At 34.6% G+C, this 12,891-nt stretch overlaps 1 protein-coding gene across 1 annotated transcript; it reads right to left on the bottom strand.

The window, feature by feature from the left end:
- Positions 1–2,621: 2,621 nt before the first annotated feature.
- Positions 2,622–10,096, bottom strand: ptges (prostaglandin E synthase). Its single transcript, XM_056458043.1, has 3 exons — positions 9,974–10,096; positions 9,627–9,709; positions 2,622–3,315 (listed from the first exon to the last, which is right to left on the bottom strand). Exons 1-3 carry the CDS (start codon positions 10,079–10,081, stop codon positions 3,066–3,068), a joined length of 441 nt encoding a protein of 146 aa, XP_056314018.1. The 5' UTR covers positions 10,082–10,096; the 3' UTR covers positions 2,622–3,065.
- Between the last annotated feature and the right edge of the window lie 2,795 nt (positions 10,097–12,891).

The following is a 12,891-nucleotide window of genomic DNA, read 5'->3' as shown; positions in this document are numbered from 1 at the left end:
TGCCTTAGGGCTAGATTAGTTACCATATCAACACAATATGGGGAAAACTGTGCCAAAATTCATATTCAAATATTTCAACATTTGTTTTCAAATGTTTTAAAAAGTGAAAAAAAATTGCTTCTTTAAAATTAGACAAATACACCATTATTTTAATCTCCATAAGACTCTAATCAGTTTTAAAATCCAGATGTGAAACTTACCAGAACTTACTCATCAAAACTCTTGTATTCTATGACTTTAGCAAGATATATATATATATATATTACAAATGTCTGAATGTGTTTCTTATGTTAGCTTGTGCCCTATATTTGCTTGTTTTTCCTTTCATTCATTCTTTCTTTGACAAGCAAGGGCATGTTCAGAAGACTAGGTTTACATTCAGGCTCAAACACCCACTTTCCTTTATGCTCTCTAGCAAGATCTCTTCTACATATTTTTTCCACTTTGCTTCCGCAATTAGTAGCGATTCTCCATTAAGATTGAGCTCAACATTTGTGGCAGTGCTGGAGTCAGATTTTTTTTGTAAAGTTAAGCGATAAAATTCCTTTCTCACAAAGTTTTTTTAAACCCGTCTATGTTTTCCTGTCAGTCTTTTTCCTTCCCTTTATGAGCAAAAAGCAACAAAGGGGTCTGCTGTGTTATAATTGGCACAAAACTTGGCCGCAATTCATCCGTCTCTCTTGATTTCTTTCTCTCTCTCTTTGTCTAGGTTTCTTGATCCGCTCTCATTTACAGCATGTATTCAGTCCACTGCCCCTCATTTCTTGATTAAGTCGACAAAGGATCACACATAGCAATGCATAAAAACATTCAACATTCCTTTATTATAAAAACTATCAACTACACAAATTATAAAAAATACTATAAAAATAAGTTATACTTTAAAAACAGAAAATATACAGAGAGGCTATATAAAAAAAGTGCTGTCATTAAAATCAAAACATTAAACATTAAAAAATGTCCACAAACACATGGCTTTGCTATTTTTATGCAGTGTTCTTGAGGACAAGTCAAGCACCCAACTGTCCTCGAAATGCTGTAAACCCAAAACCCACTGGACAAAGAGGAAGGACAGTGTTTATGCAATACCATTTGTTTAACGCTACAATAAATGTGAAAGGCCTGGGCTCTGGGGGGCTTACAGTCTAATAACAGAGGAATTTTTACAAGGGTGCAAAGTTATTGCAGAGCAGGCTCTGCACCGACCTCAGCAGAAACTGCCTGTGTAAACTTTCCTGTATAAAAGTGAAAAGATGTTGGACACTGAAAGTCTGCACTATTCTGGTGAAACACCATACTGAATTTACCAGAGATGAAAATGAGTTTGTGATGGATAGAATGAGGGTGAGATCTCATTAGAAAGGTTAGGTTCGATTGTTCAGTTATTGTAGTTTATTTGGATATTTGAACTCTGCCATATGTACTTTGAGGAACATGGACAAAGTGAACCAAGATCACTGAAAATAGGGTCCAATTTGGAACTAACTCTGGTGTAGTTTTACTTAGTTCACTCAGGGATAGTTAAGGGATAGTTCACTCAAAATGAAAATCACCTCATAATTTATCACCTGATTTTAAACAATTATGGGGTTCTTTCTTCTGTTGAACACAAAACAATATAGTTTTAAAAATGCTGGTAGCTGGAAAACATCAACTTACATAGTAGGAAATAATGACTATGTAAGTCAATGGGTGCCAGCTACCATCATTCTTCAAAATATCCGTTTTTTGTGTGTTCAATAGAAGAAAGAAACTCAAATAGGATTTGAACATGTGAAGGGTGTATAAATGACGTTTAAATATGATTGAAATATTGACCAAAACATCTAAACAACCCCAAAACAGCACATTAAGAGCCCTATCATACACCCGGAGTGCAAGATGTGTTTGGCATGATTTGTTGCTATTTTCAGACCAGTGCAACCCTAATTTTCCCGTTTTGCAACACGCTGTTTAAATAGCAAATCCATTTGCACCACTTTGTGGACTCATGGTTGTGCTGGTCTTTAAAGAAGGTGTGTTAAGGTGCATTGTTGACGCGTTGCTATTTTGAGTAACTAAAATAGACTGCACAATTGACCAACTGAAACCTGGTCTGAAGTCCAGCGCTGAGTGCTTTAGTTGTGAGCCTTAAATGCTTACACATCGCTTAATACACACAGGATGTACAGCAATATGCGAATATCTTAACGAATGAAAAAGAATTAAAGGATTAAAATATTACAAAAAAAAAAATATTTTCTACATAAATATTAAAACCACTGCCTTCATCTCTGGGGTCTTTTTTCAGTTTATTCATGACAATTTGCTTTTGTATAATGTTATTATTATTAGTATTATTATTGACTATATACATTTTTATATTTGTTTTAATAAAAACAAGCTTAGATTTGTCCACCTGTCGGGTTTTGGAGCATAATATAATATGGGGTATAAGAATAGGACGTGTGTTTGGATATAACTCTGTTTTTTGACCACATTTCGTTATTATTGTTCATTTATGTTCATTTTGTTCATTTCATGTGGGCTAATGGATGTCTTGAATGGAGTCCGTATATAACCTAAGTATAATTTTAATTCATCTACATTTGAATTGAAATGAACCAGCTCTAATTGTATCATTTTATTTATTTTTTGTCCGGACCACACAAACCATATTAACTGAGACGTAAGTGGGAAGATGTGCTTTTACAGTCTTCACAATGTCACTTGCTGTATAAATGCTCTAGACCACCCCATTTTCAAATCTCGCTACTTTCAGGTTTTGTCTGTTACATCAGATACATAAATAAGTAAATAAACGGCAACCTAATTAAGGAAAAAAATCATGTAAAAATACCTTCATTTGAATAGCAAAACAAGATGGCAATACACAAAACAAACTGTAGTGTCCAGTACGTAAATGAGGGCAATGGATGCAGCAGTTTCAGAGCAGGGCTATTGTCAGTCATAAATGATCTCAAAGTTAAATGTGAATTCTATTACTGTTGAGATGCTGTAAGTCCACCAATGCAGCAGTCAATATCACAGTTTTCACCAGTCTCAGAGCTGAATATATGACAGGGTCATGCGAATGAGGCCACTTCCATGAGTATCTGTATGGCCATTGAAATGCAAGGCACCTGAGCGATGACATAAGCCAATGAACGTGTTGGTGCTTTTAGTGCCAGCAGATAAGCAACGCTATGAAGAACTCGACACAGGAAGAAGACGAGGAAATGAAGTTGTGCTACTGCATATGATGGGCTTGTCATGGAGTAGACCGCTCCAAGAAATAAAAAGGGCAAAATGTTCTCCATGTCATTCTGGTGTGCTCTGGAAAAAAAAACAGTACACAATTAATGTAGTAAAACAACAAATAAAGAGTTTTTCAAACAGTGTATTTGTGTAAAGTTTTTTCTGTGTACAGGTATTGATGATCAAGATATTTAAAAAAATTTTTTAAAAATGTATATAGTTATTATGCTAAATAACGGTGTAGTAATGTACCCGTATTACCGATAAGGATAACTTACAAAAGAAAGAATAGAGTAGGCATATGATAATATGACAAAATATCTAGTGCTGGTGCAATTACTGATACATGTAGTTTATTTCATTCATACTCAACGCTAGAGGGCGCTCTCTCGTTTAAAGAATTAATAAAACATCATAGATATTTACATTAGATGTCGCCTACGCTATTGTTGTCTATCCGCTTGTTAAATCGTGACCTATCGGTGATGTATGGAACACTGTTTCCGGGTCCGAGTCATTTGAATTGAGAAAATATTGGTTTATGGCCACTTTTTAGTCCTATCACACATTAAAGTGAATTTTATATATAATCATGGTTTACACATCAGTCTCTGGACTTGCTGCATTACAAATACCAAAATTTTAACAATTTATAAAAAAATAATTACTTTCTGGAAGCTGATATTAGGCATGGACATATACATTGCAATCGTGATTTTCGAAAGTATTACATTGCTTTGTTATTGTTTATTATTACCATTTAATGAGTCTCCCCATACAGTTTTATATAGCGATTGGACCTGGAAGCCGCTTCACGTGACGTCACACTTAACAAGTGGATTATTACCCTTTTCACAAGACTGTTAAGACACATTTAACAATCATCATAATCTTAAATCCTTGAAAGTTTTTAATATTTCAATTTTTTTTAAGTATGAACATTTACATCCATTTATGTATGTATCATTCCATCTTTCATTAAATTAAATTTAAATTAAAATTGGATCGTACTCTCCCATTCCCTGCACTCTGAGTTTACCCAACCATGACGCCTTCTGCTACTGAGAAACCCGGAAATGTGAAAAGGGTCTATTGAAAGGAATGTGTCAATAGAGCTGCCATTTTGGTACAGGGTAGCGCTTCTTTGAAATGAAAGTGGGACCAAGGTGCAGTGGAGGACTGGCCATACGCAGCCATAGATAAAGAAACATATATCTTTGATCGGATGTTTTCCCGGTATAAATGGTATATAACATTTGTAATATTTAATAAATTAGGATGGACAGTATACACATTGAGGCTCAGGCACTGTTATGTTTTCAGGCACCCTTAAAAGTTACTTCAAAAACTAGCTGTTACTTCACTTAGCCGGCAATAATACAACAACAAAACAATAAGTTTCTGGCATTAGAGTCTTGTTGTCATATTTTATTTACACTGCTGATTTTATTCAACAAAACTAGCATAAACCAAGTATTTAGTGTAAGTTGGTGCTACTTTGCCTTATGGTCAATGCAGTAAGTGACAATATTATCATTAATAACGTTACTTGTTTAGCACAAACATACAAAAACGTAAAAAATGAAATCTTAGTAATGAAATGTTCTACCTTTATGCTTTGTTTGCTCAATACTACACTCGTACGCAGCACAAACGTCTAGCATCTTCAAATTGGCTTTAGTCTTGACTAGTGCGGTTGAATGATTTTGTCCTGGGAGCACTGTACAAAAATATGGCGGCGGTATTGATGCATGCTCAGGGCCTGTATGCGATATCTAGTGTATATACCTATGATAAAACTTTACAGGAAATGTCACAAACATTTCCAAAAAAGTCCCTCATACAATAAAAAGGGCCATCACTACAGCTTTATCTGTGGTTATCATGTCAGTTCTCTTTTTAATGACATATGTAAGTATGTCAATAATGACAATGTAAGTAAAATACAATGCCGGTCAACAGACATTCATAACTAAATACCATACCACAAAATACGGTGACCCATGCCTTACTTTGTGATATGAAGTCACATCAGTTCAGAGAAGGAAATTATTTCAAAAATTCTATTCAAACATGCTTTAAGGAGAGTTCTGTAGGTTAAAAGTATGTTGTTATTCTCATAGCAGCTGAAAACATGAATAGGACCTGGATTTGATAATGTATAGCAAACCAACAGTTCTGTTCCCATAATTTCAGGAGCGTTAACAGTTCAAAGACGTTATGCATGGTATACCGATGCGTAACATGACTATGCTTGTTTTTTCATAGCTGATGATAAGTAAGTTCATTTTGAGTTTTAGCCATCACTCATGCCCACATTGTCAGGATTACTCACTTATTCACTAGGCTACTCCTAGGTGAAAATGCTGGATTTGATATACTTTTCCTTTCAGGCAATTTGAAGCTTCCAGGCTGAGGAAATACATATGGAAAACTGCTTTCTTTTTCAGGCCTCGGGAGCTGAGGAATGTGTACTCAACATCTGGCTTTGATCCGGACTTCAGCTGTAAACTCTCTGGCTCTGTCTAAATGGCAGCATGCCTGAACAGTAAACGTTGCCAACATTGCATCTTGAAATGTAAAGTTACTTTCACTCTGAATTACAGTGCTGTCCTGTCAACTGATCACAGCAATAGAAAGTTATAGTACATCCTGTACTAAATTAATCATATGATGACTTTCATTCCAACATCGTATGGTCACATTTCCCATTTTTATCCAAGCAGTGCTTTAACATCACTGTGAAATCCTTCATTACACAGCTTCTGCTTCATATCTTTGCGCAACAAGGACTTTCCACATCCTCCTCCTGTATTCAGTTTTGAAGCTGAAATAACTTTCACATATTTGTTAATCGTCATTTTTCCAAATCTTTACTCATCTCAAAATGTTCCGGTTTTACTGTAAAATCAGAATCCACCATGTTCAAAAAAGATTATATTATAGCTGGCACGTGCTTGTGTTTTGACAAATCTTTTCAATTTTTCCCTATTTTTCAATGAATGAACAATATCACACAAGAAGTGTGATATGACTGTATATCAGCACTGCAGTGATTCAGCCACATGTAATAGAGGCATATCACACTGCTTGTACAGTTCAATGCCAGAAGTGTGTAAATAGAAACAAATAACCATGAAGTGTCTTAAAACTGTTTAGTGTGAGGAACTTCATTCATATCTTAAATGATCAATTGTAACAAAGTCTGTTGCTAATCAAATGTGTAGAGCTAATAACAAAGGGATTATTTTTTACTGCATTATTTACAGCACTGTAATGCAATAGTGATAACAAATTCACGTGGATGCCGTTTGCTGAGGTTTAAAGCACAAACTAAAATCAATAAATCAAATGTCAAACATCTAACACCTCAATACAAAATACTTGCATTCATAAATTCAAACCTCCAACAAACATTTTTTCAAATAGGTGCTATTTGATGTTTAAACAACATTAAACAGCAGCATTTATCAAACTATAGTAAGCTTATTCCTCTTTTATCACACTCAGGGATGGGCAGTATTTATGATACATGTATTTCAAATACGTATTTTAAGTACAAAATAGTATTTTGTAATTTGTATTTGATAGGGTTGCTGTAAATGGCTTAATATTTTATATCAAAATATGTTACTGTCTTGTATTTTTATATTTTTTAAATACTGTAAAATACTTTGAAAGAAATATACATCAGTCTATATCATATAAATGATGCACATCAAATAAATTATTGACTCTTCCATTTAAAGAAGACTGGAAAAAATCAATAATTGAAAATAATAGTAGTTTTGGATGGATTGCTGATGCCTAATGTTTATCGTTAAAACAAACAGCATAAAAATAAGTTCTACAGTGGTGGTTCCAACAATACTTCATTGGCTGTTTCAAATGCCAGATGATCAGTAGGTCCACTGTATAGTAATGAAGAGGAAATATGTAAGCCTTAAGATGTTACAAAATATGAAAGACAGCTATTTAACAATCAAAGACTCCTAGATGCAGTTTTTACATTGAGTATTGAAGAGTTCAATAGCAAACAAAACTAGAATTCTGAAAAATTCTGTCAACAAATTTTAAATTCACTTTTTATTTAACACCCTTTTAAAAAAATAAGAGGTTGAATAATCATTGCAAAGAGATGATGGCAATTCTACTGGCCACATTCGCTATCAAACATTGTTTACTTCACTAAGTCAATTTAATGGGGAAGGGATTGATCGAATAGGTCTAATTGATTGAAGATTTGCAAGGAAAGTCATGCTCCTTTGTTAAAGTATTTTGTAGTATTTTTAAAATACAAAATATTTTATTTGTGGCTGCTGTATTTTGTAGTTTATTTGTTAGACCTAAAATTAGGGTTTTTAGTATTTTATTTTAAAATACATTTCAATGTATTTTTGGCCAACCCTGCTCACACTAGCAGTGAGGAATAAACACTGTAGGTGGAACTATAAAAAAGTTGTACAGCTCTCAGCCAACCAGATTCTAGAATCAGAAAACACTTTTGTACACTTAAAAAATAACCTTTTCTGCTTGTTCAAACTACTTATTTAAAATGAGTTGATGCTTATTTAAAATTAAACAACACAATAATTAAGTTTTTCTGAGACAACCTACTTGTTTTATGTTCAATCAACTTAAATATATAAAAAAACAATTAAGTTAACTTAATCGATTTGTGTTGGTACAACATAAAGGAATTGTGTGTAACATAGCATTATTACTCTGTAAAAAATGCTGGGTTCCACACAATTCCTTCATGCTGTCCCATCCCAAATCGATTACAAATTCAGGAGCATTGAACATAAAACAACTAATTTGTCCCAAAAAACCCAAGAGTTTTGTTGATTCAGCTCATTCTAAATAAGTTAATTGAAAAAGCATCAAATATCATTTTTGAGTGTTATATAACACAATAATTAGTAACAATTATGGTTTTAAATGAAAAATAATTAGAGATGATGATGTTAAATATTATATTTACTGAGAGCAAGAAGTATTTAAAAGACTTGTATATTTATTTGTATTTCATACATTCAGAAAAACAAAGATGGTGTGTCCACTTGTCACTAAAATAATTTTTTGTTAATTCATCAACACAAAGCTATTAATCCAAACAGGAATTTTCAAACACCTTCTTCCTGGTTCTGTCATTTGTTAGCCAAAGGGCTGTAGTGAAATACCTTTGTGAATGCATAGCAATTATGGCCAAATAACGGTCTTGTTGGGACTTGCTCTTCTTAGTCTACCATATCTTATTTTACCAATCTGGCAACCACATGCAACCCCTCACATCAAGATCACAGAATACCTTGCGAGATCCATTGGCAGAAAAAAAGACCTTTAGATGCCAAGAAATAAGCAGAGTGATTTCAGTGATTGCAGCCTACTGAAATAACAACTTTATCGCTTGCAGGAGTTGGCCTCAAAGAACCGTCTGTTTCCTAAAGATAAGTAAAACTGGAAAAAAAAGAATAACCCTGCAGCTTAAAGATGTTTCCTACATGCAGCGAAGACTAATATCGAGTGTTAGTATAGTTACTGAGAAAAGTCAACTATAGAAACATACTCAAACCCACAGGCAAGGTGAAGATAAAGACTGTAAACATATCTTATACCTGCACTTTAGTGTGGAAAAAGCTTGATGCTTCCTATTCACATTATGGCATACAAACATGTAGTCCTTTTCTGAGAAAACAAAATAACTGAAGGAAATCTGCCAGAAATCCTGCAGATTTTCTAACTGAATAGGCCCAGTGGGAGCATGACTGATGAACCAAACAGACACGCAATGATTTAACAGACAAGAAATTTTGCTAAATCTCTCCAGTCTGGAAAACTAAATGCATGCATGCAGAATAAATGCATTGCATTGATTTTTATTTAAAGAAACTGCCTCTAAATTTACCAGAAAAAGTAAGAGATCATGTTTTTATTTCTAATTTAAATTAACAAAGTTTTGGAATGAAAACAAATCTGTTACATTTAAGTAAAAGACTATTGTATGAGATAACATAGCATAAACATAACAGTGTAATTCGTATAACAAAGGTAAGAGGAAATACTGGTACTTTAATAAAACACACTGTTATTAAAATGTAAACTACAATTATACATTTGCAGCAAACTTTATATTTGTACAATGCCCAATTTTGGGTTTCTGTTTTACTTTAATCATGCAGTTACATTCATTCTGATTCCTGTTATATTATTTAATAGCCTGTGTAATTATATTTTGACTGTTGCTTATGATACAGACATGTAGCCTATTCCTTCGTGTATTAACTGGCAAAATTGTTGTCTTTTCCAGTTACTTTCATACTTAGACATGCGGAAAAGTCAATGGAATATACAAAATCACAAAAGTAATCGTAGTTTTGCGCTCTTACCTCTTACAGCGCTCCACATATGGATCAGTGCGGCAGAACTGCACACCTCCGTGTCTCTCGGCGTCCTCTGGGTTAGCAAACGCCTGATACACAAATATCAAATATATATATCAGAACTCATCCTGTTTCTGACCATCTGTCCTCAATCATTTGAGAAGTTGTTGCAGTATGCAGACTATGCGTGTTTCCATCTAAAATAAACACTTTTCGCTCGACGCAGCACAGAAATGTTTGGATTAAGCGCGACTGTCTTGCAGTGATTCCGTCGCGTCGCCAGCGTTGTGTTTCGCGCAGTATTAAGAAAACCGTTTTCAAAGTATGAACAAATGGTTCCAAAGTAAGCCTACCTTTTTCCGAAGTCTCACTTGGCCCGTGATGATGGCAATGATGTACATCTTCAAGATTAAGAGCGTGCTGTAGAAGATAAAGCACAACTGTATGTCACTCCCGAGCATCTTGAGCCTCTCTCTCTCTCTCTCTCTCTGTGTAAACTCTGTAACAGAGTCGTCAGGAGGTTTTATATGGGACGCCCAGACCGTTAAACCCTCCCTTTCTCAATACTGGCACAAATAAAAACTTTCACTGATGTGCAAACTTCTGAATTGTCCTGCTTACTACTGTCCCACAATGAGGAGTTTTCAGAGTTATTTTAACATTTCAATTAGAATTTTAGACAGCTGAAGGAATTAACCATTAAAATTATTGCTGGAAATGGTAGCTGGATATTTCCAGTGTAAATTGATTAATTGTGGAAGAAAAACATATTGTACAACAGAACAAATCATTATGTTTATTCCATGTTTCTGTTTGGGAAGCTAAACATTACAACACACCTTTTAAAAACTGCTATAGGTTGTTGTAAGCCAACACTGGGTCAAATTTGCAAAATCCCAACTTTGCCCCACCCCCCAATAAAATGTATAATACACTTATTAATCCAAGGGTTGGAGTTTGTCCATATTTAACTCAACATTACCCAAACAACCAAGCCGTTTTTAGAGTGCAACCTAAAGGAAATATTTTATAAACTTTAAAAAACTTTTTCCTGGTTCACCAACAGAGAATGATTTGTAAACCAAAAATTGTTAGCTCAATCACAACTAGTCTATGTGTAACAAAGAATATAAAACACTCTTAAGAGGTGCTGTAATTAAGTTAAATGCTCTCGACTGCATTCACCTGCAGGTAAAGATTTTGATGAATGTGATGTCCTGATTGACACGGGTGGAGCTGATGGACAGGGGGTGTCAATGCCCCCTGCTGTAATACAGTTGACCACCCTAGCCCCCAGGTTTACCAATTGTCCTGCCTTTGGATGATTATTCTTTATGTTAGTTAGTTTTAATTGTTTCTGCTGATACTGAAAATCCAAACACTTTCAGTGTTCAACTTGGATAACAGTCAGTCATGGACGGTGAACTATAAATTGCTTGCATGTTATTACTAAGAAAATATGGAAAAGCAGAGAAGAATATAAATGCAAAAGTTCATTTTACTTTTGTATGATATCTATTTGTGTTAGTGAGGCCAGCAGGGGGTGCTCACCCTGTGGCCTTTGTGGGTCCTAATGCCCCAGTATAGTGATACTTTAGACTAAACTGCCTGTAAGCACTGTCTTTCGGATGAGACAGTCCTGACTCTGGTAATTAAATATCCTATAGCACTTCTTGTAAAAAGTAGGGGTGTAACCCCAGTGTCCTAGCCAAATTCCCTCCAAAAGTCATTATAGGCTGCACCGTAGCACGTTCGCCTCACAGCAAGAAGGTCGGTGGTTCGAGCCTCGGCTGGGACAGTTGGCGTTTCTGTGTGGAGTTTGCATGTTCTCCCGTGTTTGCGTGGTTTTCCTCCAGGTGCTCTGGTTTCCCCCACAAGACCAAAATTATGCGGTACAGGTGAATTGGGTAGGCTAAATTGTCCGTAGTGTATGTGTGTAATAGAGTGTGTATGGATGTTTTCCAGGGACGGGTTGCAGCTGGAAGGGTTGGCGGTTCATTCCGCTTTAGTGACCCCAAATTAATTAAGGGACTAAGCCGAAAAGAAAATGAATGAATGAATGAGTCATTATATACGCCTTAAAGTCCATGTGAAATGTACTATGTTTATTTTGCTAGAGCACATTGTTTTTCTTGAGTCTGACAAAGTCTGACCATTTCCTTCTTTGCTTGTAGGTTCTTCTCTTTTGACGTCAGTTTGACCACTTCAGCCACAATATTCTTAACTATGCCCCTCATACTGTTAGTTTGCTATGAGGGAATGATGTGCAAAAAAAAAATATATTTTTTTTTTTATTTAAAACTATAATCTTTATCTATAATCTATCAAATATATAAAACGTCTTGGGTTTTTACACATTCCATTCAATGTAAATGTCCGCATTATCAAATAACCTTCAGAAAACAAGAACGACAGAAATAACCTTTTCACTTCAGGGTTGTCAAACTGATGAAGATGTGTCTCAATTTATTAGTGTTTTTCTATTTGCATCTGTTTTCTTAACTTCCAACATTTGAGCTCTCTTGGCCACTGTATCAAACAGATCTTTGAGAGCAAGATTTTCATGAATAGTTATCCATCATTGCACCACCATACTATTGGTTTTACCCAGTTTTATTCAGTCGCCTAAAGGTTTGCCTATACATCAGATGTGAGCATTGCATCCCGTAACATCAAAATATGGAACTAATTATAATCACTGCTGCTGTCTATAGTAGAAACCATATAAAGAAATACAATAAACTTGTAGCATTCTCTACCCAATTGAGTCTAAAAACAAATGGGACAAATTGAAGAGTGAAAGAACTTTTGCTTTGTCATTCGAATATATTTTACGTTAAACAAAAACATCACGACGCATTTAACACCTGCACAATTTGTTCAGTACAGAAGCTCTTTTATTGTAACTGATTAATCAATAAATATTGAACACATGATTTCAGATTATCAAATTGAACTCGAATGGCTTTGAAGCAATACATTTTAAAATATTTGCAGAGCTTTAAAAAATGTGTATGATAAAGAAATATATTTGACTGAAAAAACAGTCCATTGCACTGTATATTGTCAGGTAGCAATCTCATACAACAGTCAATGTCAAATAATATCAAAGTGAATTTGCATAAACAACATGCACCTATTGCTTAAAGGGACAGTTTACCCAAAACTGAAAATTCTGTCATCATATTCTGAAGAATGCTGAAAACCAGTAACCATTTTTATTATTATAGAAGTCAACGGTTACAGCATTTTAACTTTCTCCAAAATATAT

Source organism: Danio aesculapii, chromosome 5 (assembly GCF_903798145.1).
Source record: "Danio aesculapii chromosome 5, fDanAes4.1, whole genome shotgun sequence".
NCBI lineage: Eukaryota > Metazoa > Chordata > Actinopteri > Cypriniformes > Danionidae > Danio > Danio aesculapii.
The sequence above is the reverse complement of the archived record's forward strand: the minus strand, read 5'-3'. Positions and strand labels throughout refer to the sequence as shown.